Here is a 25,846-nt window from a genome sequence, read left to right as displayed (position 1 = left end):
TTGAGATTAGTATACCTCTGCCACACAGGGTGTTGCTCGTCACGTGTTTTCAGAACCTTAGCGCTCAAGTTCTCTGTCACCCAAACTTTTTCCTAAATAAAACAAATGGTTAAAACAGAGTTACAGTGTGAGCATCAACCTTTCCGAACATGTCATTTGACTGCAATTGTGGCTGTTGTACTGTAAATCTAAATCAGTCTCTAATAATGTTTTAAGAAAAAAACATTTACAGTAATATTTCTCTGTTTCATCTCTTAAGTACGTGAAGCAACAATCGTCACCACGAGTCTTTTCATCACACCTGAGTTACAATAATATCCCTAAGCTGTTTTTGGAGAAGGCCAAGGTACAGTAATTGTTTTTCCTTAGCTATATATAGTGACTGTTGTAAAACTGTGTGCAAGAGTACCTATAAGAATTGATGCTCTTTTGAAGGTAAAAGGTGGTCACCGCAAATATTGATTTGAGTTAGATTTATCTTCTGTACATTCACTTTGCAGCATCAAATCGTGGTAACTTTGCGAAAGCGCCTATTCAATTTTCTGTGAAAATGTTTTTCTACAGCTGGGTACACTGTGTTCCACAGGGAATACATCGGGGTGTAGAGATGGATCTTGATCCCGAAGCATTAACAGGCTAAAGCTTTAGACTGTCCCAGGATGCATTGTGGGGCCCCCTCTATAACCCCACCTCCAGGCACTGTGAGCTAAGTTTTAGATTTGCTGCCTCCATGAAGCAGGTCACTTAACAATGGGGGCTGCGCTAGGCAGCCCTGCAAAAACTTTTTAGAAGACTTCAAGGGCTGCAGCACTTCATATGTCAGTGAGACATACTGTGCTGTGGCTCCATCACGTCCCATACTCCCGCTGGCTCTGTTCCCGGGTACTTATGGCAGAGACGCTCCGTTTCCTAGGCACACCACTGCAGACACTCTCCTGGATCGCGTGGCTGCTACTAAGGGAGGAGGTAAGAGTGTCCCACAGACGGGACCCGCCATTAAATTGCGTTCCGGTCGCAGTTTAGGGAGACGAACTGCGCCGCTGGCGTGGACACTGTGACAGAGCAGGGATCCCACTACATCCACCAAGTCATGGGAGCACAGGTCGGATAGTAAACTATCCACTTTAATAAGGCTCCATAGTACACGGTGGTGAGGACCAGCATAGGGGAAAAGACACTTGACATGTAGCCTCTCCCCCAGCTCCGGGCGCCATCTACTGCTGGTGTTCCCGCCCTGGAGCTGCCTTACACTTTCCCTCACTCCCTGACTGAGACAATGGATGCCATCTTCTCACAGTAGCTGCGACAGGTCTCCGGGACTGCAGGGCAAGGTCTTCTCTGTAAATCCGCCTGATTAATCAGTGCTGTGATTTTACAGACACTTAAGTATTCTGTGTACAGTACATGTCATTTTAAGACAGTGTTAGTTAAGAACAAGTGTACCTCTAACAGAATATATTGTACAAGTATTCTGATATATACACTCTGTCTCGGACCGCGCATTGTGTATGTGTGTGTGTATATCTATCTATATATATCTATATATATCTACATATATATCTATATATATATATATATATATATATATATACTAGTCCAGTGCAGTTTTATTGTCTGACTAAAATAATTATCTGCACTGTTACTGTGTGTGCCTGTATCTGCCATGTGGATTTCACTTTCAGTGTATCCCAGCTGTATCTATCATTGTATTCTGTACCCTAGGACTAGGTGCGTCAGGGTCTCATATATAGTGCTGCACAGTATTTACCGTTCAGTGTATTCTACTGTGTACTCAGTCATATCATACCGGATTTATTCGCTGGTGTTGTGTACTGTGTACGCTGTCACATACTAGAGAATTTATTTGCAGGTATTGTACTCTGACTGGCTGTATCATACTCATACACTCTGCGGTTACATTCACTAAAATGCCTAACACAAAGAAAGGGATTTGCCTGAGGGGGAAGCTTTGAATGATGGTCTGTGTAATATGTGCCATACATCTCCCAGTCAGTCTGCAGCTCCTGTAGCCAATCAGGAGCCACATTGGGCGGTGTTCTCTACTATGCTTAATACGCTTGTGACATGCCTTACGCCCCCTATGGGACCTCCTATGCCATTGCAGCCACATATTGTCCCTATGGTAAATCCGCCCTGGGCGGATACTCTGTCTACCCAGATACAACAATTGAATCAATCGTTGGTTAGACATAAATTTACCCCACGTCCCTCTGGGGTCAAGGGGTCATCTAAGCGGGCCGCTTCCTCCTCACAATCCAATAATATCTAAGATGATACATCTGATGAGATGGGGAGTATACTGATCCGTCGGACACTGATACAATTGCTTCTGACGAGGAACCTAAAACTCAGGTTGATGTCCCTGACTTAGTGGAGGCTATTAAGCTGATTCTACAAATTGATCATGATGTAGATCCCACTACTACGTCTAAGAAACCTGATAAGTTTAAACGTCAGAAGGTAGCTAAAGTAGTCTTACCGCATTCAGACCATTTAGTAGACATACGTCAGGAACCCTGGTCTTCTCCAGGAAAGAAATTCTCCCTGTCTAAAAAGATGCTAGCTCGTTATCCTCTCCCTGCTGAGTTGTGTATCAAGTGGGAAAATTCACCGCCGGTGGATTCCCATGTCACCTGTCTTGTGGTGTCATCTACTCTGCATGTCACCACTGTCACCTCACTGAAGGAACCAACAGATAAGCGTGTGGAGGGATTCCTAAAGTCTATTTACTCCCTTACAGGTGCTGTACATAGACCCACTATAGCAGTCTCCTGGGCCACAAAAGGAATTGAAGCATGGGTTCAGGCAATAGAGGATGAGCTGCCTCAGGATATATCTGACACTGCCAGACAATATCTGTCTCATATTACCACCGCCCCCCAATGTAATCAGGAGGCATCCTCTGAGGCAGGTGTAATGGCGGCCAAGGTGTTGACTACATCCATCCTGGGCTGCCCATTAGCCTGCTTCCAAACAAGGCAAGCTTGCTGCATGATGGGGCGAGCCTCCCCTTGAGGGATCCCAGGGAGGGAGGCTGACTTCTGCAGTTCACCCAGGTCTGGTTAATGACCACTTCAGACGCATGGGTGCAAGATGTCGTCTCTCACGGGTACGCAGTCTCTTTCAAGAGATGGTTCCCTCGCCAGTTCTGCATGACTGTTATTCCTTTGGACCTTTTGAAGGCGCAAGCTCTACACCTGGTTGTGCGTTCCCTCCTGGATACAGGAGTGGTAGTGCCGGTACCCCTGTCCCAGAGTGGCGGAGGATACTACTCGACCCTGTTTCTGGTCCCGAAACCCAATGGGTCTTTCCGGCCTATACTCAACCTCAAATCACTGAACAAATTTGTGAGGGTGTCCAAGTTTCGTATGGAAACGCTGCGCTTGATTGTACTGGCCATGGAACCCGAAGATTATATGGTATCTCTGGATATACAAGATGCCTATCTGCATATACCTATTGCCATATCGCATCAGCAATATCTGTGGTTTGCTATTGGTAAACCTTCGTTATCAGTTCCAGGATCTGCTGTTTGGACTGGCCATGGCCCCTCGGATCTTCACCAAGGTTATGGCCATGATGACTGCTCATCTGCGTCATCAGGGAATCAGGATCCTGACGTATCTGGACGACTTGCTGATCCTGAGGAACTCCCAAGATGTTATCTCAGTCATCTGCAACTGACGGTACACTTCCTATAAACCCACGGGTGGTTCTATAACTGGAAGAAGTCCTCGCTGGTCCCTGCTCGGAGCATGGTGCACCTGGGGGCACTGTTGGACACACACAGCCAAAAGCTGTTTCTGTCTCCAGAGAAAGTCCTGTAACTTCAGGACAGGATCAGAAACTTCCTCTCTCGCCCAAGAGTGTCGGCGATGCAAGTACTAGGCCTCATGGTGTCGGCTTTCGACATGGTAGTGTTCGCTCAGTTTCATTCCCGCCCTCTACAGAGATTAATCCTTTCCAAGTGGGATGGCCTGCCTCATCGGATCAGGTCTCAAATGATCTCCTTGACTCCGGAGGTTTGTCTGTCACTGAGCTGGTGGCTACAGGACCAGCAGTGGAGCAGTTGCCGTCCATTCTGGATCCCCAACTGGGTCCTACTGACTACGGATGCCAGTATGAGGGGTTGGGGTATGGTGCTGGAGCAACACTTTCTCCAGGGTTGATGGACCAAGGAGGAATCTCTCCTCCCGATAAACATTCTGGAATTGCGGGCAGTGTTCAATGCTTTGACTCTTGACCTGCCTCTGCTACAGAACAGGCCTTTTCAAGTACAATCAGACAACGCCACCACGGTGGCATACATAAACCATCAAGGTGGCACTCGAAGCCGCATGGCAATGGCGGAAGTGTCAAAAATCCTTCATTGGGCGGAACGCCATCTGCAAGCAATATTGGCAGTGTTCATTCCGGGAGTCCTTAACTGGGAAGTGGATTTCCTCAGTCGTCAGGACATACATGCCAAAGAGTGGAGTCTCCATCAAGAAGTCTTTCAACTCCTAGTGGACAAGTGGGGTCTACCAGATGTAGACCTGATGGCGTCACGACACAATCACAAAGTTCTGGTTTTCGGTTCAAGAACAAGGGATCCTCAAGCAGCGTTCGTGGATGCACTGGCAATTCCATGGAACTTTCGGCTGCCCTACGTGTTCCCTCCAGTGTTACTTCTGCCCAGGGTACTACGGAAATTCAAGCAAAAAGGAGGAATACTGCTTCTAGTCGCTCCAGCGTGGCCCAGGCTGCATTGGTTCTCAGACCTGCAGGGTCTATCGATAGAGCGTCCTCTTCTACTTCCTCAATGCCCAGACCTCCTCATTCAGGGCCCTTGTGTCTATCCGGACCTGGCCAGACTGGCTTTGATGGTGTGGCTCTTGAAGCTTCACTCCTCAGGGCCAAAGGATTCTCCGAGGCGGTTATCCAAACTATGCTAAAGGCCCGCAAACCGGCTTCTGCATGGATTTATTATAGGGTCTGGAATTCTTACTTCACCTGGTGTGCTGAAAAGAATTATGATGCTTCCAAGTTTAGTACTTACAGACTTCTGGCTTTTTTGCAACAAGGCCTGGATTTAGGACTTAGTCTGGCCTCCCTCAAGATTCACATATCTGCCTTGTCGGTGAGGTTTCAGAGAAAAATTGTCTCTACCTAACGTTCATACATTCACTCAGGGCATACTGCGGATTCAGCCTCCCTATGTCCCTTCTGTGGCTCCATGGGATTTGTCTATTGTTCTGAATGCCCTGCAAAAGTCTCCATTTGAACCTCTTGAGTCAGTGGACCGTAAATGGCTCACAGCCAAAGTCCTGTTTATGCTGGCAATTGCCTCTGCTAGAATGGTGTCAGACTTAGGCGCTTTCTCCTGTCGTCCACCCTTTTTGATATTTTATTGTGACCGAGCAGTTCTTAGAACTCACCCTGGTTATTTACCTAAGGTGGTGTCATCTTTTCACCTTAATCAAGAGATTGTGGTTCCAGACTTCAGCTCTTCTGAATTGTCCTCCAAAGAATGGCCTTTGGATGTGGTACAGGCTCTCCCTATATATGTGGAGAGAACTGCCTCTATTAGGAGGTCAGATACCCTCTTTGTACTGTTTTGGTTTCCACAAACGTGGCTGGCCTGCGAATAAGCAAACCTTGTATAAATGGATTAGAATGTTGATTGCACAAGCTTATGCGCAGGCTGGACTCCCAGCTCCTGCTGCTATTAAAGCCCATTCTACTCGGTCTGTTGGACTTTCGTGGGCGGCCCGTCGTGGCGTGTCCGCAGAACAATTGTGCAAGGCGGCTACGTGGTCCTCAGCGAACATGTTTATTAGGTTCTATGCCTTTGATACTTCCGCCTCCCAGGACGCTTTCTTTGGACGCCGGGTTCTCATACCCGCTAAGGTGCGTCCCCTCCCTTAAGGAACTGCTTTAGGACATTCCCGATGTATTCCCTGTGGAACAGTGTACCCTGCTGCAGAAAAGGAGCTTTATGGCAGACTAACCATGATTAAATCTCTTTCTGCGAGGTACACTGGGTTCCACAGGGCGCCCACCCTGACGCACTTAGCTTCTTTGGGTTTGTATTTTATTAGCCGCTAGTCCCTTCTCCTGTCATGAGAACGTGATTCTATGTGACTAACATCTGGCTTCTCTCTTACCTGCTTCTGCATTGGACTGGTTAACAAAACTTTGCTCACAGTGCCTGGAGAAAGGGTTATAGAGGAGGCCCCGCAATGCATCCTGGGACAGTCTTTAGCTTTAGCCTGTTGGTGCCGCTGGATCAAGATCCATCTCTACACCCCGATGTATTCCGTGTGGAACCCAGTGTACCTCGCAGAAAGAGATTTAACCATGGTAAGTCTTCCATAAATCTCCTTTTGCAGTCATTTTACAGTGAATTTCAATTCACCAATTGAGCAGGTGATAAACTTGGGGAAAATCCATATTTTAAGATAAAAATGTCTGGACTTGGGGGGTCATTCCGAGTGGTTCGCTCGCAAGCTGCTTTTAGCAGCTTTGCACACGCTAAGCCGCCGCCTACTGGGAGTGAATCTTAGCTTATCAAAATTGCGATCGAAAGATTAGCAGAATTGCAAATAGACACTTCTTAGCAGTTTCTGAGTAGCTCCAGACTTACTCGGCATCTGCGATCAGTTCAGTCAGTTTCGTTCCTGGTTTGACGTCACAAACACACCCAGCGTTCGCCCAGACACTCCTCCGTTTCTCCAGCCACTCTCGCATTTTTCCCAGAAACTGTAGCGTTTTTTCGCACACACCCATAAAACGGCCAGTTTCCGCCCAGAAACACCCACTTCCTATCAATCACACTCCGATCACCAGAACGAAGAAAAAACCTCGTAATGCCGTGAGTAAAATACCTAACTGCATAGCAAATTTACTTGGCGCAGTCGCACTGCGGACATTGCGCATGCGCATTAGCGACTAATCGCTCTGTTGCGAGAAAAAAATAACGAGCGAACAACTCGGAATGACCCCCTTGGTTCTGAACCTTTGGGACACGCCCCTGAATGACTAATTAAGCACTTAGAAGTTTTTAATTAATTCTTTTTTTATTGAATAATAGTGACATGTCATTTTTGTGGTGAAAGTGCAAAATTATGGAAATCGGGGTACAAGGTATGGGCAGGGTTATTGGGGTAGATATATATTAAAACATTGCGCTTCAAGTTATGAAATACTTAGATATAAATATATCGGTGTATATATATATCGGCTGTGCACTTGTCAGAAAAAGCTTGGGAAACTTCAGTTATATATAAAAAAAATACACATTTATTTTAAATTGTACACACATAAAACAACAGAAAAAAAATACAATCTTAAAAAGCAATGGCTAAATTAAGCGATTGGGACTGGTTCCTAAATGTCCCATATATTTAATAAAAGATGGTTGGTATAATCCTTAGTATTTCCACAAATTCGTGAACGATAAAACACTAAATGTGAGGTTCCAAGGCATTGTGGGATTAAACATGTTGACGGCACACTCATGGGAACAACTTAATTGTACCACGGACACTGTGAGAATCAGCCACCTAGAATACTCACCACGGTTCCGCCGCAGCAGCCATTAGAGATACTGGGGGTAATTCCAAGTTGATCGCAGCAGGATTTTTGATAGCAATTGGGCAAAACCATGTGCACTGCAGGGGAGGCAGATATAACATGTGCAGAGAGAGTTAGATTTGGGTGGGTTATTTTATTTCTGTGCAGGGTAAATACTGGCTGCTTTATTTTTACACTGCAATTTAGATTGCAGATTGAACACACCCCACCCAAATCTAACTCTCTCTGCACATGTTATATCTGCCTCCCCTGCAGAGCACATGGTTTTGCCCAACTGCTAAAAAATTTCCTGCTGCGATCAACTTGGAATTACCCCCACTGTGGTGCACTCCCACTGCTGTGACATCTGGGCAGCGTGGATCACTTGGCCTTGCACCACACGGGAAGCACTCAAACGGCCAAGGTGAGTGAGAGCATTGCGGGGACCCGTTGCTCCGTTCCTACGGAGCACTCCATGCACTGACACCAAAACTACCTGGGGGCGGTGACAGCCTCACCACCGGGAACAGAGTAATGGAAGGGAAATGACGGCGAGAGAGCTCACATCAATCTGAGGGTAACTATTCCAGCATTTCCCCCTCACTATATGAACGGTGCATAACCGGGACGCTGGCATTAAGGTATACCAGTACAACTGCTTTTAGACGTGGATACAGTGAAGCAGCTATCAGCAACAATTGTTTCAATTTGTTTTCAGAAGGACACAATAGTAAAAGCTGCACATTTTAGTGTTTTATCATCCACAAATTTGTGGAAATACTAAGGATTATACCAACCATCCTTTATTAAATATATGGGACATTTATGGACCAGTCCCAATCAGTTAATTTAGCCATTGCCTTTTAAGATTATTTTCTTTTTTCTTTTGTTTTATGTGTGTACAATTTAAAATAAATGTGTATTTTTTTATATATATATAATTGAAGTCTCCCAAGCTCTTTCTGACAAGTGCACAGTCGATATATATACACCGATATATTTATATCTAAGTATTTCATAGCTTGAAGCGCAATGTTTTAATATATATATCTATCTTGTTTTTTCCAAGAGACTCTAACCAAGTCTCAAAACATACGCAGGCAGCTCTATATTTATTTTATTTTAAATTAATAAGCATCTGGAGAGTGGAGTTGGCTTGCCACTGGAGAGAATTTCTCTTCTATTTTCCACTTTAGGGATATTGGGGTGCTTTATGAGTGGGACAAGTGTTTTTAGGCTTGCAGGTGGGAGTATCAGTCTGTTTCATTTTTTTTAAAGTCCCCCTAAAATGACCCACATATTTATTTATACCCATTTTTATGTAGCCCCAAGTTTAATTTTAGTACTTATTTTGATGGAAAAAAATAGCTTTCTAGAACTTTTTTTTTTTTTTCCAATTAAAAAAAAAAATGCATATAACAGCCATATATCCCAATTTACAGAGGGAGCCGCACTCATGACGTGCACTCCCGGCGGGACTAGGCGATCCGGCACCTAGCCCCGCCACGGGAGTGCACAGAGATGCTCCCATTCTACTGAATGGGGCGCATGCGTGTCACGGACGCACGCGTGCCACAGACGCGGCGATAGGGCACGCACAGGAACAGATGGAGCCACTATTAGCATGGCTCCATCTGTAAATACCAGAAATAAATTATTATAACCAATAATAAACTTTTATACTGTTATCCGATGAAGGTTTAGCTTTTTTGCGGGGTACAGACAGATTTACCCATTTTTCACTTTTGGCAGGAGTTTCTGTAGTAAGCCCATTTTCACTTATTTGCATTTGAATAGAGCGAATCACGGGAGCTCGCATACCCGCGATAAGTCCATTTTCATGGCAAAAAAGATGCAAAAGTCGCAAAACTGGAAATCACGGTAAATTACAGTGATTCCGCAGCTAATTGAATTCGGCCCTAACCCTTTTGCACAGTACTGAATATATGTGTATATAAATATATGGTTTGGCCTGGGCCATATAGTCCCCTTGATAGGAAATGTTAATGGGGGTCATTCAGGTGTGGTTGGAGTTGCTGCATCTGATGACAGACACAGAACGACATCAGACAGTCAGTGACAATCTAATACCATTTGGGGGCAGGAAGAGGGGCAGCGACAGCCTCCATTTTTCCAAACGGAGTCATGGGAGGGAAGAGGCCAGGATCTCCATCGAAGGATGGAGATTTCCTGGCCTCTAGGCAGCATCTGCAGTGGCCGATTTGCTCAACCCCATGGGTGGCGTGACGCCTCCTGCTGCATTACCATATTAGTGCTATCGCATCTGATTCTGTGTAAGCAGCAGTGATAGCAAATCCAACCACATCTGAATGAGGGCCAATGCTACAGCATATAATGACAGATTTGCGTGCTTCCAGCTGTGTGGAAACAGTTTTGGCAAGTTCCTTTATTGTATCAGCATGATAATGCTTCTATACATAAAGCGAGGACCATCAAAAAATGTATTGAGACTTTATTTGGCATGCACAGGTCCCTGACCTCAACCCCATCAAACATCTTTGGGATGAAATGGAATGTAGCCAGGCCTAATTGCACAATATCAGTGACAAAGCTCCTTAACAATCTTAGCTATATGGATGTGAATACCTACAGCCATGTCCTACAGTCTAGTGGAATGCCATCACAGAAGACTGGGGGCTGTTATAAAAGTAACTGGAGACCAACTCCAAATTGTAATCTAATTTTGGAGTGAGATGTTCAACAGTCACATATGGTTGTGATGTTTGAGTCTCCACTTACTTTTGGACATGTACTGTATTTAATAAATAATGTCATATACTTATGAACGTAAAATCGACCCTCAGTAAATTTACCCCTGTCGGTCTTGAGGGGATTCTGAGGTGATTTGGTAGTGACTCTGACAATCAGGTATTTACTAAAGGCAAATCCCCTCAAAATCACCAGAAATTGAGATGAGCGGGTTCGGTTTCTCTGAATCCGAACCCGCCAGAACTTCATGTTTTTTTTCACGGGTCCGAGCGACTCGGATCTTCCCGCCTTGCTCGGTTAACCCGAGCGCGCCCGAACGTCATCATGACGCTGTCGGATTCTCGCGAGGCTCGGATTCTATCGCGAGACTCGGATTCTATATAAGGAGCCGCGCGTCGCCGCCATTTTCACACGTGCATTGAGATTGATAGGGAGAGGACGTGGCTGGCGTCCTCTCCGTTTAGAATTAGAATAGATTAGAGAGACACTTGATTTACTAATTTTGGGGAGCATTAGGAGTACTCAGTAGTGTACAGTGCAGAGTTTTGCTGATAGTGACCAGTGACCACCACTTTTATTTATAATCCGTTCTCTGCCTGAAAAAAGCGATACACAGCACACAGTGACTCAGTCACATACCATATCTGTGTGCACTGCTCAGGCTCAGGCCAGTGTGCTGCATCATCTATATATATTATATATCTGTCTGACTGCTCAGCTCACACAGCTTATAATTGTGGGGGAGACTGGGGAGCACTACTGCAGTGCCAGTTATAGGTTATAGCAGGAGCCAGGAGTACATAATATTATATTAAAATTAAACAGTGCACACTTTTGCTGCAGGAGTGCCACTGCCAGTGTGACTAGTGACCAGTGACCTGACCACCAGTATATAATATTAGTAGTATACTATCTCTTTATCAACCAGTCTATATTAGCAGCAGACACAGTACAGTGCGGTAGTTCACGGCTGTGGCTACCTCTGTGTCGGCACTCGGCAGCCCGTCCATAATTGTATATACCAGTGACCTAACCGTGGTTTTTTTTTCTTTCTTTATACATACATACTAGTTACGGGTATACTATCTCTTTATCAACCAGTCTATATATTAGCAGCAGACACAGTACAGTGCGGTAGTTCACGGCTGTGGCTACCTCTGTGTCGGCACTCGGCAGCCCGTCCATAATTGTATATACCACCTAACCGTGGTTTTTTTTTCTTTCTTTATACATACATACTAGTTACGAGTATACTATCTCTTTATCAACCAGTCTATATATTAGCAGCAGACACAGTACAGTGCGGTAGTTCACGGCTGTGGCTACCTCTGTGTCGGCACTCGGCAGCCCGTCCATAATTGTATATACCACCTAACCGTGGTTTTTTTTTCTTTCTTTATACATACATACTAGTTACGAGTATACTATCTCTTTATCAACCAGTCTATATATTAGCAGCAGACACAGTACAGTGCGGTAGTTCACGGCTGTGGCTACCTCTGTGTCGGCACTCGGCAGCCCGTCCATAATTGTATATACCACCTAACCGTGGTTTTTTTTTCTTTCTTTATACATACATACTAGTTACGAGTATACTATCTCTTTATCAACCAGTCTATATATTAGCAGCAGACACAGTACAGTGCGGTAGTTCACGGCTGTGGCTACCTCTGTGTCGGCACTCGGCAGCCCGTCCATAATTGTATATACCACCTAACCGTGGTTTTTTTTTCTTTCTTTATACATACATACTAGTTACGAGTATACTATCTCTTTATCAACCAGTCTATATATTAGCAGCAGACACAGTACAGTGCGGTAGTTCACGGCTGTGGCTACCTCTGTGTCGGCACTCGGCAGCCCGTCCATAATTGTATATACCACCTAACCGTGGTTTTTTTTTCTTTCTTTATACATACATACTAGTTACGAGTATACTATCTCTTTATCAACCAGTCTATATATTAGCAGCAGACACAGTACAGTGCGGTAGTTCACGGCTGTGGCTACCTCTGTGTCGGCACTCGGCAGCCCGTCCATAATTGTATATACCACCTAACCGTGGTTTTTTTTTCTTTCTTTATACATACATACTAGTTACGAGTATACTATCTCTTTATCAACCAGTCTATATATTAGCAGCAGACACAGTACAGTGCGGTAGTTCACGGCTGTGGCTACCTCTGTGTCGGCACTCGGCAGCCCGTCCATAATTGTATATACCACCTAACCGTGGTTTTTTTTTCTTTCTTTATACATACATACTAGTTACGAGTATACTATCTCTTTATCAACCAGTCTATATATTAGCAGCAGACACAGTACAGTGCGGTAGTTCACGGCTGTGGCTACCTCTGTGTCGGCACTCGGCAGCCCGTCCATAATTGTATATATCACCTAACCGTGGTTTTTTTTTCTTTCTTTATACATACATACTAGTTACGAGTATACTATCTCTTTATCAACCAGTCTATATATTAGCAGCAGACACAGTACAGTGCGGTAGTTCACGGCTGTGGCTACCTCTGTGTCGGCACTCGGCAGCCCGTCCATAATTGTATACTAGTATCCAATCCATCCATCTCCATTGTTTACCTGAGGTGCCTTTTAGTTGTGCCTATTAAAATATGGAGAACAAAAATGTTGAGGTTCCAAAATTAGGGAAAGATCAAGATCCACTTCCACCTCGTGCTGAAGCTGCTGCCACTAGTCATGGCCGAGACGATGAAATGCCAGCAACGTCGTCTGCCAAGGCCGATGCCCAATGTCATAGTACAGAGCATGTCAAATCCAAAACACCAAATATCAGTAAAAAGCCTCTTTTTTTCTTTGCGTCATGTGCTGTTTGGGGAGGGTTTTTTGGAAGGGACATCCTGCGTGACACTGCAGTGCCACTCCTAGATGGGCCCGGTGTTTGTGTCGGCCACTAGGGTCGCTAATCTTACTCACACAGCTACCTCATTGCGCCTCTTTTTTTCTTTGCGTCATGTGCTGTTTGGGGAGGGTTTTTTGGAAGGGCCATCCTGCGTGACACTGCAGTGCCACTCCTAGATGGGCCCGGTGTTTGTGTCGGCCACTAGGGTCGCTAATCTTACTCACACAGCTACCTCATTGCGCCTCTTTTTTTCTTTGCGTCATGTGCTGTTTGGGGAGGGTTTTTTGGAAGGGACATCCTGCGTGACACTGCAGTGCCACTCCTAGATGGGCCCGGTGTTTGTGTCGGCCACTAGGGTCGCTTATCTTACTCACACAGCGACCTCGGTGCAAATTTTAGGACTAAAAATAATATTGTGAGGTGTGAGGTATTCAGAATAGACTGAAAATGAGTGTAAATTATGGTTTTTGAGGTTAATAATACTTTGGGATCAAAATGACCCCCAAATTCTATGATTTAAGCTGTTTTTTAGTGTTTTTTGAAAAAAACACCCGAATCCAAAACACACCCGAATCCGACAAAAAAAATTCGGTGAGGTTTTGCCAAAACGCGTTCGAACCCAAAACACGGCCGCGGAACCGAACCCAAAACCAAAACACAAAACCCGAAAAATTTCAGGCGCTCATCTCTAGAAATTATACTTCACACACAAATAGAACTTAAAATAGATTATTATTTATTTGAAAATTTACCAAAGATCAACATTTTCAATAGAACCATCTGAAACTGTTTTATTTGACTTTAAATGATGTGGAATTGTCTGAATATGATGGGTAAAACCTCAATATGATGGAAAAAATATGGGAGAGAGGCATACTGTATGTGGCACTCTGGCTACATAAATTATAGCATTTATAGGCACAGCAATGGTTTTAAAAAATGCGGCTATGCAAATTAGCACTGTAATTAAGGTGTTTGTGGGTAATACAGTGCATGTGATATGTTTTGCCCAGTAGGAATGCTTCTGCATAATTTTGTTGATTTTTGGTCAATGTATTTATTTGAAAAAAATTTTTTTGGGTGGGTGGGTTCTGTTGCAAATAGAACACATTTAGAACTTCAAATAGAAACCATTGCACCATCAAAATCAGAAAGGAAAAAAAATCAGCTGTTGCATATAAATCATTCTACAATCGTATCCTAGATAAAACACAAAGAACATTGTAATTACCAATTCACAATAGAGAGAGCATTTTTATGTCTGCTACAATGCACTCCCCACCACAACACACACACACAAACTTGTGCACACACACAAAAATCTCTGGTGGTTTACATTGCAGACCCATAAAATATGTGGTAGTTTCAGAATGCAGATAACTCCAAATATATGCTGGTTTTAAAATACATACCTAAGACAACAGTATGAGGCTTTCTTGAAGGGTCGGACTGGTCTACAGAGGTACAGAGGAAACACCCAGTGGGCCCCACTGACTGCTGGGCCCTCCTCCTCCTAGGGATCTGGTTCCAGACTGTGCACTAATTATATGTGCATACCTCCCAACTTTTTCTTCGCTGACAGAGGGATACACGGGCGGCGAAGCCGCGCGCGCTCCCGAAAAGGGGGCATGGCCTAAGAAAAGGTGGCGTGGCTTCGCGGGAGGACCCGCGGTCGCGAGCCATGCCCCCGTTTTCATCACTGAGGGGGCATGCCCAGCGCTCTGTGAGCCGCTGGCATGCCCCCTCTCCCTGTGACTCAAGTGAATAGACGCTGTGCGCATGCGCACAGCGTCTATTCACCGCTGCTCTGCTAAGCAGGGCAGCGAGAGTCAGAGACTCCCAACTGCCCCCACCGCGGGACACTGCGGCCCGCGGGTGGGACTGTCCCCAAAAAACGTGACTGTCCCGCGAAAATCGGGACAGTTGGGAGGTATGCATGTGTCTTACATACTGCATAAGACTATGGTGTATTTTCTACAGTACATTCCTGTTATTAATCGGATACATTATCTTGCATACAGTAGTATTATTTACTATGTTTCTTTTACGTCCTAGAGGATGCTGGGGTCCAATTTAGTAACATGGGGTATAGACTGGTCCACTAGGAGCCATGGGCACTTTAAGAGTTTAACAGTGTGGGCTGGCTCCTCCCTCTATGCCACTCCTACCAGGCTCAGTTTAGAAAATGTGCCCGGTGGAGCCGGTCACAGATAGGGGAGCTCCATAGGAGTTTTCTGAGTTTTTTTAAAAATAGTTTTAATAGAGTTATTAGGTTACAGGGAGGCTGCTTGCAACAGCCTCCCTACTTTGTGGGACTTAGGGGGGGAGTAGGAACCAACTCTTGAAGTTAATCGTTCTCTGTCTCCGCTGACAGGACACTGAGCTCCTGAGGGTGCTGATCGCAAGCCCACGAGGCGACCGCTGACTCCCGCAGCATGGCCGCCACCCACCCCCTAACAGAGCCAGAAGAAAGAACAGTGGTGAGTACAGAGCTGGCGGCCGGTTAGCGGGTCGACGGCGGGAATGGCGACACAAGGATGGGAGCACAGCTCTGACTGGCTGAGCTCCAATGCAGGCTCAGCAACACATGCTGTGTGTGCTTGAGGGGCGTCCTGAGCCAGCGCTGATACCCTACACTGGTCAGTCAGCTAACAGGGCCTAATCCCGCTGTTAGCAATAAAATCCTCAGGCCAGTATAATACAATTTGTGCGGGAAGCCGCGCGCCATTACAGGGGGCGAGGCTTCTCCTCAGAGCGGATTCAGCACTCACCAGCACCATTTTCTCCCTGCAGATCTGAGGAACAGAACGCTGACAGGGAGCGCTGCCCTCCACATAACTCCAGATATCCTCTGCAGCACCAGGGTATTATAGACAGGGGGGGTGGGGTGGGGGGGTGGAGTGTGTTGATAGTGCTAATTGATCTATTAAGGTTGGTTAGTTAGCGCCGGGCTTATATCATAATAACTGCCCACAGGGGCGCTGTGTGGCTGGCTCCTTATACTCTGTGACTCTCTGAAGGTACTCTGGGGGGAAACTGTGTCTGACATTTTCCTGTGTGTGTGTGTGTGTGTGTGTGTGTGTGTGTGTGTAGGTGTGTATCTCACATTAACATGTCTAAGGACTCTGTGTCCTGTGCTGCAGAGTGTTTATCTTCTCCTGAAGAGTCTCTTCCATGTACTCTGGGCTGCAATACGCTTTCTCAGCCTTCTGAATCCGAACCCCCTTGGGTGTATTCTTTAAGGGTAATGATATCCCAGATTTCATCAAGGATGTCACATAATGAAAAAGAGATGCAGGTTTTGAGAAAATTTGTGGAAGGTTTGACATACTCGGTCCCAACTGATTCATCTAAGACCCCCCCTACATACCCACAAAAACGTACACTAGCCCAGATAATGCAAGGTGACACTGATACCGACTCTGATACAGGGGACGGTGATGGGGATATGCAGGGGGGGGATGCATCACTTGCTAAGGGGGTGCAACTAATGATTGAAGCCATTAGGGATATTTTACATATTACTGAGAAGGTACCTGAGCAGGTAGAGGAATCCTCGCTTACATTCCCGACTTCTAAGGTGTTAAACTCTTTGTTTGAAAAATCCTGGGAAAACCCAGAGAAAAATTTCAGATCCCAAAAACGGTTCTTATTGCTTTTCCTTTCCCTGAAGAGGACAGAAAAAAGTGGAGACCCCCCTCCCCTCCCTATAGTAGATGCTTCTGTATCTAGGTTGTCAGAAAATGTGGTTTTACCTGTCCCTGGTTCAACCGCATTGAAAGAGCCGGCTGACCGCAAGATTGAGACTATGCTCAAATCACTATACACAGCTAATGGCGTAGCTTTAAGGCCCACTATTGCTTGTGCGTGGATTTCTAAAGCCATAGTAAAGTGGTCAGGCACATTACTTGAGGACTTTGATACTATGGATAGGTGTGACATTGAATTGTTTTTGCATCACATACTGGATTCTGCAGGTTTCATGGTGGAGGCCATGAAGGACATTGGCATTCTGAATGCGAGGGCTACGTCCATCACGGTCTCGGCACGCAGAGGACTCTGGCTACGCCAATGGACTGCAGACGCAGAATCCAAGAAAAGTGTGGAGTACCTACCCTTCACAGGTCAGGCTCTGTTTGGGGACGCATTGGATGCATGGATTTCCGTGGCAACTGTGGCTAAGTCAATCTTTCTACCCTCAGCAGCAGCACCACCTTTCGGACCGCAAAATTTAAAAAATCCAAACCCCCCTCCACCTTCTTTAGCGGAGGTTGTGGAAAATCCAGAAAACCTGCACCAACAGGATCTCAGGAACAGAAACCAAGGTCTGCTTCCTCGAAATCTTCTGCATGATGGTGGACCTCCCAGCCTGGAGATCAGGCAGATGGGAGTGAGGCTAAAAGATTTCAGTCACATCTGGGCATCATCATGCCTAGACCCCTGGGCAACTGATATTGTTGTCCAGGGGTAGAGACTGGAGTTCCAAGAACTCCCACCTCACATATTCTTCAAATCAGGCTTACCAGCTTCGCAGACAGAAAGTGCTATCATACAGGATGCCATTCAAAAATTGGTTGAAACAAATGTCATTGTTCCAGTTCCACCTCACCTACAACACAAAGGTTATTACTCAAACCTGTTTGTGGTACCAAAACCAGACGGTTCGTTAAGGCCAATATTAAATCTAAAGTCATTGAACCCCTACTTGAGGGAAATTAAATTTAAGATGGAGTCTCTGAGAGCAGTGATCTCAGGTCTGGAGGAGGGGGAATTCCTGGTATCCCTGGATATCAAGGATGAATACCTTCACGTTCCGATCTGGCCGCCTCACCAGGCTTACCTCAGATTTACGCTGCTGAACTGTCACTATTAGTTCGAGGCACTGCCATTTGGCCTCTCCACGGCACCGAGGGTGTTCATCAAGGTCATAGCAGAGATGATGCTACTCCTCCGCAGGCAGGGAGTGAACATAATTCCATATCTGGATGATCTGCTGATAAAAGCATCTTCCAGGGAGAGGTTGTTGCAGAGTATTGCTCACTCAACTCGACTACTCCATGATCATGGGTGGATCCTCAACCTTCCAAAATCACATTTGGAGCCAACAAGGAGACTGCCCTTCCTAGGGATGATACTCGACACGGAGGTGCAGAGGGTGTTTCTACCAGTGGAGAAAGCGTTGGTGATCCAATCAATGGTACGGGACATCCTGAAGCCAGCCCGGGTATCGGTTCATCAGTGCATTCACCTTCTGGGGAAGATGGTAGCCTCCTACGAGGCTCTACAGTACGGAAGAGTCCAAGCAAGGTCCTTCCAACTGGATCTCCTAGACAAATGGTCTGGTTCTCACTTAGGGCCATATACAATGGCCTTCTACAAGCGCCATATCGTCTCCAGGATCAGGCCATTCAGGTTCAGTCGGACAATGTAACGGCAGTGTCCTACATAAACCGACAGGGCGGAACGAAGAGCAGAGCGGCAATGTCAGAGGTAACAAGAATCCTCCTCTGGGCAGAAAAGCACGTGGTTGCATTGCCAGCAATCTTCATTCTGGGAGTGGGCAACTGGGAAGCGGACTTCCTCAGCAGACGCGATCTTCATCCGGGAGAATGGGGCCTCCACCCAGAGGTGTTTGCAGAAGTGATAAGCCAATGGGGTGTCCCTCAGATAGACACGATGGCCTCTCACCTCAACAAGAAGCTTCGGAGGTACTTTTACAGGTCACGAGACCCACAAGTAGTGGTGGTGGATGCCCTGGTAACTCCATGGGTGTTCCAGTCAGTGTATGTGTTCCCTCCACTTCCACTCATCCCAAGGATTCTCAAGCTAATAAAAAAAACAAGAGTTCAGGCGATCCTCATTGCTCCGGACTGGCCACGAAGGGCTTGGTACGCGGCTCTTCTGGAATTCCTGCTGTAGTATCCGAGGCCTCTTCCTCTTCGTGAGGACCTTATTGAACAGGGGCCATTCGCTTATCAAAACTTACCGTGGCTACATTTGATGGCATGGAGGTTGAACGCCAGATCTTAGCTCGGAAGGGTATTCCGACGAAGGTCATTCCTACCCCGATACAGGCTAGGAAGGGAGTTACGTCTAAACATTACCATCAAATTTGGAAAAAGTATGTGTCTTGGTGTGAATCCAAGAGGTTTCCTACAGTGGAGTTTCAATTGGGACGGTTTCTCTTCTTTCTGCAAGCAGGTGTGGCTGTGGGCCCACGCTTGGGCTCCATCAAGGTCCAGATTTTGGCCTTGTCCATTTTCTTCCAGAAGCAATTGGCTGCTCTCCCGGAGGTTCATACTTTCTTGAAAGGGGTTCTACACATCCAACCACCTTTTGTGCCTCCTACAGCACCATGGGATCTTAATTTGGCGCTGCAGTTCCTGCAATCGGATTGGTTCAAGCCTTTACAGGAGGTGGATGTCAAGCTTCTTACTTGGAAGGCGGTCACGCTGTTGGCATTGGCATCTGCTAGACGTGTATCAGAACTGGGGGCACTGTCATGTAAGAGCCCCTATTTGATTTTCCATGAGGATAGAGCTGAGCTCCGTACGCGTCAGCAGTTTCTTCCAAAGGTTGTGTCAGCTTTTCATATCAACCAACCTATTTTGGTGCCAGCGGCTACTGACTCCTCCATTACCTCTGCCAGTCCTTGGATGTTGTGAGGGCTTTGAAAATATATGTGAAGAGAACTTCTCGTCACAGGAAGTCGGATGCTCTGTTTGTCCTTTATGATAGCAACAAGATTGGGTGTCCTGCTTCTAAGCAGACAATTTCTCGATGGACCAGGTTTACTATCCAACATGCTTATTCTACGGCAGGCTTGCCATGTCCAAAATCTGTTACGGCCCACTCTACTCGTAAAGTGGGTTCTTCCTGGGTGGCTGCCCGGGGGGGCTCAGCTTTACAGCTTTGCCGAGCAGCTACTTGGTCAGGGTTGAACACGTTTGCTAAGTTCTACAAGTTCGATACTTTTGCCTCTGAGGACCTACAGTTTGGTCAATCAAAAGGCAAAAATTTATAACGATTCCTCTGTGCACAAAAGACTGCTGCCAGCTTACATAAACTCTTATGAGGTTCCTTCACCCCTCACCAAAGTGACAAACTAGAAAATATATTTAGAGAATATGACTTAGCCGGCGCTGTCAGAATGTAGTTCTTGTCGTCTTCACACTCCCATTCACTTAACACTCGGTTTCACCATTGGGAAATGAAACAAAGGTAATAATAGTGAAGCTTGTTTTTAATATACAGATAAACACAATTATGCACATATGATCCAAAATCACCAAGCAGCTCCTGATAACAAAAGAATGCAGGGTAATTTCCAGATGGCTATGGAATCGTGGCCAAACAGTTCCAAATTGAGCATGGATAAAGAAGATGGATTCGGTCAGTATCCACACTAGTCACTGGCAGCAACTTCCGCGTTCCCCTGTTTCAGCAGCAGTTTCCAACGCGTTTCCACCCCTATCTGGTTGTGATTGGACAATTCACATTTAAATAGTGACATGTGGCAAGAGGTTACCATTCACCCAGGACACCTTGAGAAAGACCCCAGATAGGGGTGGAAACGCGTTGGAAACTGCTGCTGAAACAGGGGAACGCGGAAGTTGCTGCCAGTGACTAGTGTGGATACTGACCAAATCCATCTTCTTTATCCATGCTCAATTTGGAACTGTTTGGCCACGGTTCCATAGCCATCTGGTAATTACGCTGCATTCTTTTGTTATCAGGAGCTGCTTGGTGATTTTGGATCATATGTGCATAATTGTGTTTATCTGTATATTAAAAACAAGCTTCACTATTATTACCTTTGTTTCATTTCCCCATGGTGAAACCGAGTGTTAAGTGAATGGGAGTGTGAAGATGACAAGAACTACATTCTGACAGCGCCGGATAAGTCATATTCTCTAAATATATTTTCTAGTTTGGTCAATCAGTTCTGCAGGAACCTCAGCACTCTCCCTCCCATACTGTGAGCTTTGGTTCATCCCCATGGTACTAAATTGGACCCCAGCATCCTCTATCACGTAAGAGAAAACAGGATTTTAATTACCTAGCGGTAAATCCTTTTCTCGTAGTCCGTAGAGGATGCTGGGCGCCCGCCCAGTGATCGTCTTCCTGCATTGTTACTTGGTTCGGTTTGTTGTTTCAGCCGTTACTGAATCATTCCAAGTTGGTTAGCTTGGCTTTCCATTTTGTTATGTGTGAGCTGGTGTGAATCTCACCACTATCTGTGTATTTCCTTCTCTCGAAGTATGTCCGTCTCCTCGGGCACAGTTTTTGGACTGAGTCTGGTAGGAGGGGCATAGAAGGAGGAGCCAACCCACACTATTAAACTCTTAAAGTGCCATGGCTCCTAGTGGACCCATCTATACCCCATGGTACTAAATTGGACCCCAGCATCCTCTACGGACTACGAGAAAAGGATTTACTGGTAGGTAATTAAAATCCTGTTTTATCAAGGGATCAAGACCATCCACTCCATAATGGTTAGCCAAGCCTCTGTGGTGACTGGCCACACCTTCGCTGAAGACAGGCCACACCCCTAAGCATGGAATCCTACCACTGCATTCCCCCTGTGGGCTCTTCATGCCCCAGTCCAACACTGTGGCTTTGTATTGTAATATAGAACTCCCCTATTTTCTTTTAGTGATAAAATCAGATCGCAGATCTCTGATGGTAACCTAAATGAATTACTTACCCATCATATGTTTTCTACTAGTACATGTTAGCTAGAGAACAAGTTTTGCTGGGACACCAACATCCCCTGTCAGTGTATGGCACCTAGCTACATTCTTATTGGTGAATGTTCAGTGCCCTCCACAAATCAGTTTGTTAGCAGCGCTCTGCTGAATGTTATACTCAATGGAAACAGCCAATAGCCATGAACTCTGTGTGACTGCATGTACAGTAGGTCTTTGCAAAACTACATTTGCTGGCTTTAGCACAAAGTTATGCTTAGCACTTTTATTCATGTGCTTATTGGACAAGCAATGGCAGCAATTCCCTGGTTCTGTGGCTTATTTGTTGTGGGTAGTTTCAGATAAGGCATTGTTTAAATTCTACAATAGTAACCCAACTATTACGTACATGTTTGTTAATTGCTCAGATTAGCTTTTCATATGGCCCATAGTATAGTGTATTAAATGATTTTAACAGTGAATATAAGATGTTAATGTCTGGTCACTAACCTGCCCCTTAAAACTGTACGATGTTTAATCATTGTGGCTCATTTGAGATATGCTCGAATACATCCTTTTTACAAGTAGTTGCCAGCAAGTGTTCTACAAATATAAGTAGATGAACAAGTTCTTTAATGAACTGCAATGTATTGCTGAAAACAATGTAAATAACATGCCATATGGACATTTTTAAATTGCTTGACTAATCTAGAGGTCTAGATGGACAAGATGACTTACAGTACTACATAATCGGCTGTGTTTTTGTACTCTTGTTATAGATATTGCTTATTCTTCGGAACCCAAAAGACGCAGCGGTGTCTTATTACCATTTCACAAACAACACTCCTGTGCTTCCTACATACAGCTCTTGGGACTTGTTTTTCAAAGATTTTATAACTGGAAACAGTAAGTTATCAATAGTTGAAGTGTTTCCTACTTTTTGACTGCATATGCTGTAGCAAACATATAAAAATGGCAATCACTCGAACATTACACTAAAACATGTATGAGGTCTTCAAAGATTTTTTTACATTGCACACATTATGCTCTATGCACTATTACATCATACTGTATTTACATTTTCTCATACGTCCTAGAGGATGCTTCAAGAACCATGGGGTATAGACGGGATCCGCAGGAGACATGGGCACTTTAAGACTTTGAATGGGTGTGACCTGGCTCCTCCCTCTATGCCCCTCCTCCAGACTCAAGTTTAGATTTTGTGCCCAGTGAGACTGGTCACACACAGGGGAGCTCTACTGAGTTTTTCTGAAAAGACTTTGTTAGGTTTATTATTTTCAGGGAGACCTGCTGGCAACAGGCTCCCTGCATCGTGGGACTGAAGGGAGAGAAACAGACCTACTTCTGTGAGTTTCAAGGCTCTGCTTCTTAGGCTACTGGACACCATTAGCTCCAGAGGGTCTGATCGCTAGGTACGCCTAGATGCTCGTTCACGGAGCCGCGCCGTCACCCCCCTTGCAGAGCCAGAAGTCAGAAGACGGGTGAGTAGAAGAAGATCAGAAGACTTCAGTGACGGCTTTGAGGTACCGCACAGCGTCCGAGCTGTGCGCCATGCTCCCACACACACAGGCACTGTAGGGTGCAGGGGGAGGGGGGGGCACCCTGGGCAGCATATAAATCCTCAACAGACTGGCAATAGAGTATATAAGTGTCTAGCCACTATATTTAACCCCCGTCAGTATAAATATATGTATATAATAGCGGGGCTGAAGCGCGCCATTAAGGAGGCGGGGCTTCCCCCTCACATCTCATTTCAGCGCCTTTTTCTCCTCACAGAGACGCTGGTCCCTCCAAAGCACTGCTGTACAGATCAGAGTGAAAAACGAGGGGGGGCACAGTTGTTTGGTGCAATATAAGTTAAAAATAAAAGCACACTATGGGGGTAATTCCAAGTTGATCGCAGCAGGATTTTTGATAGCAATTGGGCAAAACCATGTGCACTGCAGGGGAGGCAGATATAACATGTGTAGAGAGAGTAAGATTTGGGTGGGTTATCTTGTTTCTGTGCAGGGTAAATACTGGCTGCTTTATTTTTACACTGCAAATTAGATTGCAGATTGAACACACCCCACCCAAATCTAACTCTCTCTACACGTTATATCTGCCTCCCCTGCAGTGCACATGGTTTTGCCCAATTGCTAACAAAAATCCTGCTGCGATCAACTTGGAATTACCCCCTATATCATGAGTGCTGTGGAAATGAGCTGCTAAACTCCTTCTGTGTTTCCCTGACAGAATGTACTGGGGTCTATCCCTTATAGCCAGTGTAATGTCAGTGGGTGTTTGGTACACGTGTGTCGGCATATCAGAGGCTGAGTGCTCTGCCACAAAGGGAATGACTCTGTCGACACCTAATGGTACTTGTACATGTAAATAAAGGTCAACATGTCAGTAGAGGTATATTTTTCCCAAGAGAAAACTATATGGGAGACACAGACGTGGGGGGGTGACCCTGTCTGCACCAACAATATCTGACTGGGTGAAAACTGACATGATAATGTGATGCATATCAGAAAGAGCTATACCTATATGTATATGTATGTATAGTGAGGTTACATACTGTAGGTCTGTGGCACGATCACAGACGTGATAATATTTATGGAGGGAGTCATATTCATAGAATAGATTTCTCTCAGACCCCTCGGGATTGCAAAAATGTTATTTTGCCCAGTTACTACTCCCTGAGATCGACTCGGATAATGTTTCTTATGTCGACCATAATGTTTCCTGATTAGATCCACAAAATCGCCATTCAGTACATGTTCATACACATTAGAACGTATTAACGTCACTAGGGACCCTGCTGTTCCTGACAAAGGGATATATGTATATGTGTTATACATATATGGATATATGTGTGTATAGGTGCATTTAAAAGGTATATATATGTATATATATAAAAAATGTATAATGCATGCTGAGGTAAAGTTATTCCTTCTCATGTGCTGAGCGCTCTGTTAAAAACTCTGGGTCAAGGATTCCGAGTATTTATTCTTTTCCCGCCGTGGATAGAATAAAGTGAGAGTCACCCCCTGTTCTGCACGGTGCCCTGTCGCAAAGGATCGTATGCAGGAAAATATGTGATACTCTAATTATGTGTCCGCATGTACGTTGATTATACTTGCATTACATGCGCATGGGGGAGTAGTTGTATGCAGGGTACTCCTTAAGTTGGGTCATGTCTATATCATTGCAGCATACTGCCGTGCGACTACAAGGGATTAGGCCTCTTGGGTTCGCGGGCCAATTCCATGGCGGTTTCGACAAGGAGGGCGTTGTGGATTCACCAATGGAATGCTGAGGCTGACTCCGAGAAGAACTGTAGTCTCTTCCCTGTGAAGGTGAAACCTGGTTTGGGGATGGTTTGTTAAGTTGATCTCGGCAGATACCACTGGTAGGTCTACCTTATTGACATATGTTCCCTACAACGGTTGGTGACGCATTTTTGTGGGATGAAGTCATTTCGACCGAATGGATACAGTTTTCCCTTTCTTTGCAGGTAGAGGAAGGTGAAAAGGTAAGAGGTCAGCAGCCTTTTCAAGTTCGCAGAAGCTGAAATCATCCTCTGTTTCTGCCATATCCACTGCATGACTCTGGGTCTATCTTGCGGGAGCCCACACCAGTGGGACCACGTCTAATACTCTTCAGTCAGTCCTGGTACGGACATGGACCAGTGAGTTTGAGAATAGAGTCCCAAGGGGGACATACTGGAATTTCCAGGCGATTCCCCTCACTGTTTTTTCAAATAGACCTTACCGATTCTCCTCTGGATGGGGAGGTAGTATGCGACGCCATACAAGAGTTGTGTCAGGATCAGGTCATTGTCCTGATGTCCCGGTCACAAAAAACAAACAAAAAAAACTGTTATTGAAGCTTTTTCCTGCTTCTGAGGCCGGACGGCTCGGTCAGTACAATCCTATATCTAATATCCCAAAAATTTCTACTTAAGAAGTTGAAC

At 45.4% G+C, this 25,846-nt stretch overlaps 1 protein-coding gene across 1 annotated transcript in view; it reads left to right on the top strand.

Annotated features, from left to right (window-relative positions):
• LOC134910167 (sulfotransferase 6B1-like) overlaps nt 1–25,846 on the top strand; it is a 144,207-nt gene that overhangs the window by 78,448 nt on the left and 39,913 nt on the right. Inside the window, exons 3-4 of the mRNA XM_063917893.1 lie at nt 260–346; nt 22,647–22,773. Coding sequence (XP_063773963.1) covers nt 260–346; nt 22,647–22,773 — 214 coding nt within the window. The remainder of the gene's footprint in view (nt 1–259; nt 347–22,646; nt 22,774–25,846) is intronic.

The sequence above is a fragment of the Pseudophryne corroboree genome, chromosome 4, assembly GCF_028390025.1.
Source record: "Pseudophryne corroboree isolate aPseCor3 chromosome 4, aPseCor3.hap2, whole genome shotgun sequence".
Taxonomy (NCBI): domain Eukaryota; kingdom Metazoa; phylum Chordata; class Amphibia; order Anura; family Myobatrachidae; genus Pseudophryne; species Pseudophryne corroboree.
This window is presented reverse-complemented; position numbering and strand designations above follow the sequence as displayed.